The 2038-nt window shown below is 34.3% G+C and overlaps 1 protein-coding gene across 1 annotated transcript in view; it reads left to right on the forward strand.

The window, feature by feature from the left end:
• The window catches only part of LOC125025102 (proteasome subunit alpha type-4-like), a 15630-nt gene extending 15280 nt beyond the window's left edge, over window positions 1-350 (forward strand). The window contains exon 5 of the mRNA XM_047613015.1: window positions 1-350. This exon is cut by the window's left edge and continues 161 nt beyond it. Coding sequence (XP_047468971.1) covers window positions 1-118 — 118 coding nt within the window. The 3' untranslated portion in view covers window positions 119-350.
• The last annotated feature ends 1688 nt before the right edge of the window (window positions 351-2038 follow it).

The raw sequence follows: 2038 nt of genomic DNA on the forward strand, positions 1-2038 counted from the left end.
AGTGATCACAGTGTTGCCGGTTGAGGAGGTGACCAAGCTTATCAAGGAACATGAGGTGCGGGAGGCTGATGCAGAGGCAGCCAAGCAAGAAGGCTCCAGCAAGAAGTCCGACTCGTGAAGGACAAGAGACTTATCTAGTCCTAAGGTCTGAGCAAAGCGAGTGACGAAGGAGTGGAGGGATTCTGTTTGTGGTGAAGTGTCTTTAAATGATTTAAAACTCATATTTAAAGGAAATATTTTCACATAGTTGAGTAATGGTGTTATTCATTTTAATTTCATTTGATACTAATGTGTCAGTTTGTTGTTATTTTTTTTATATTAAGACCACATAATAAAACAAACTGAAGCAATTTTGTATTTATTTTTTCCCATAGTTATAGAAGTTTAGAATTTTTAACATTTGATGTATAACATTTGTATAATTATGTTGGTTTCTTGTATAAAAATGTAAAACCATACATTAAAGAGCAGCATCAGTATCATATCCATTTTATATCCATATGGAAATTATTTATGTGATGAGTCAGTTTTTCTCTTTAAAGAGTGGGGCAATGAGAATATTTATTCAGAACAGATTAAAAGGTTGGGAATATTTTACGCTTTTTATACATTTATGATTTTATAAAAAAATACTTGGCAATAGTGGAGGGGGTAAGCCTGATTTCAGACCCAAAATTTTCTTCACTGAAAATGAATTTCCAGATTGTGCAGTAGGAAAGACCTTGCCCCTTGACACCATGTATGATTATGCATTATCGTTTTTTCATTAAAAAAGAATTGCAAGAGCACACACGAGTGGCTTTCAGGGTATTAGGAATTAATCTTCATATGGATATTTAATTTTGTCATACTGACAATACTTTGTAAATAAATAAATAGGTAAATGAAGGCCGCTATGTTGAGGTGTGAAGAAAATTCATCTGAAAGGTGGATCAAGCCCTTTTTGAGCGAATACCGTGCTGTGTTTGCCATTTATGGAGTTATCCCCTATTTCGACAAACTTTGAAGTCTCAAAATAAGAATATTTTAAGTAATCTAACATTTGATTAAAGCAAGTTAGCAGGAAAAAATGTCAGTGTTTCAAGTAATCATAACTTTTAGTAGAGAAAACCCAGATTTACTTAATATTGCAAAGAGAGCCACAGACATCTTTGGTGGATCTTCCTCTAATTCATACTGAATAATAATCATTATGTTGAGTGCACAATACCATTATTATATTGACCTTAACTTGTGAAGGCAGATCATTTCGGATAATTTAATCTCAAATGAAATAATGATGGATGCAATGGCAGAGAAAAAAGTATTGTAGAAAATAGATGTATTTGAAAGTTGATCCCACTTTTAGTATTAACAAGTCTATGAAAAAAAGTTTTTTTTTTTTTTTCCAAGAATATGATGGTAATTCTGGTTGTGATCTATAATCCTATAAATAGTTTATATCTGCCCATACACCGCTAATCTTAAAATCAGTAATAACTTTTTCATGTGTGATTATAGTTGTGGGTATTTCTGGGATTATTATTTCTAAGGTGAATGGCAGTGGCCAGAATAATATTTAGTTAGCCAACATCTGTTCTTCAGAATCGCTTACTTGTACTCATCAATAAATAGCTTTAATCTGAGAAGTAATTACAAAGGAAATTGCCTTTAGAGTGCTTATGGACATTGGACCAAATGTGAATTCCAAAAAAACGCAGGAAACCCTGATGACGTCACAGTAGGTACTTGGCCGATGGTGGTATAGTGTCTGTAGGAGAAATAATATTCTCCCAGAGCTATTTAACTTTTTGGACGAGTCTTGTTCTATGGACGATGTGACTTTGGACAAAGATGTAGTAGAAAAGGCTTGAGATACAGCAGAGCAGATTTAGAGTGTGTGAGAAAATGTGACTAGTCCAGTAGTGGGCAGGAAAGCTAGTGATGCTTATGGTTCGGTCAGGCAGACAAATGGAAAAGGAAAGGATTTGACATGTATGAAGAATGAGTGAATGAAAGGGAAAATAATTAATGAGGTGCCCCTCCCAGTCCCTTGCTC

This window comes from Penaeus chinensis, chromosome 4 (genome assembly GCF_019202785.1).
Source record: "Penaeus chinensis breed Huanghai No. 1 chromosome 4, ASM1920278v2, whole genome shotgun sequence".
Taxonomy (NCBI): Eukaryota; Metazoa; Arthropoda; class Malacostraca; order Decapoda; family Penaeidae; genus Penaeus; species Penaeus chinensis.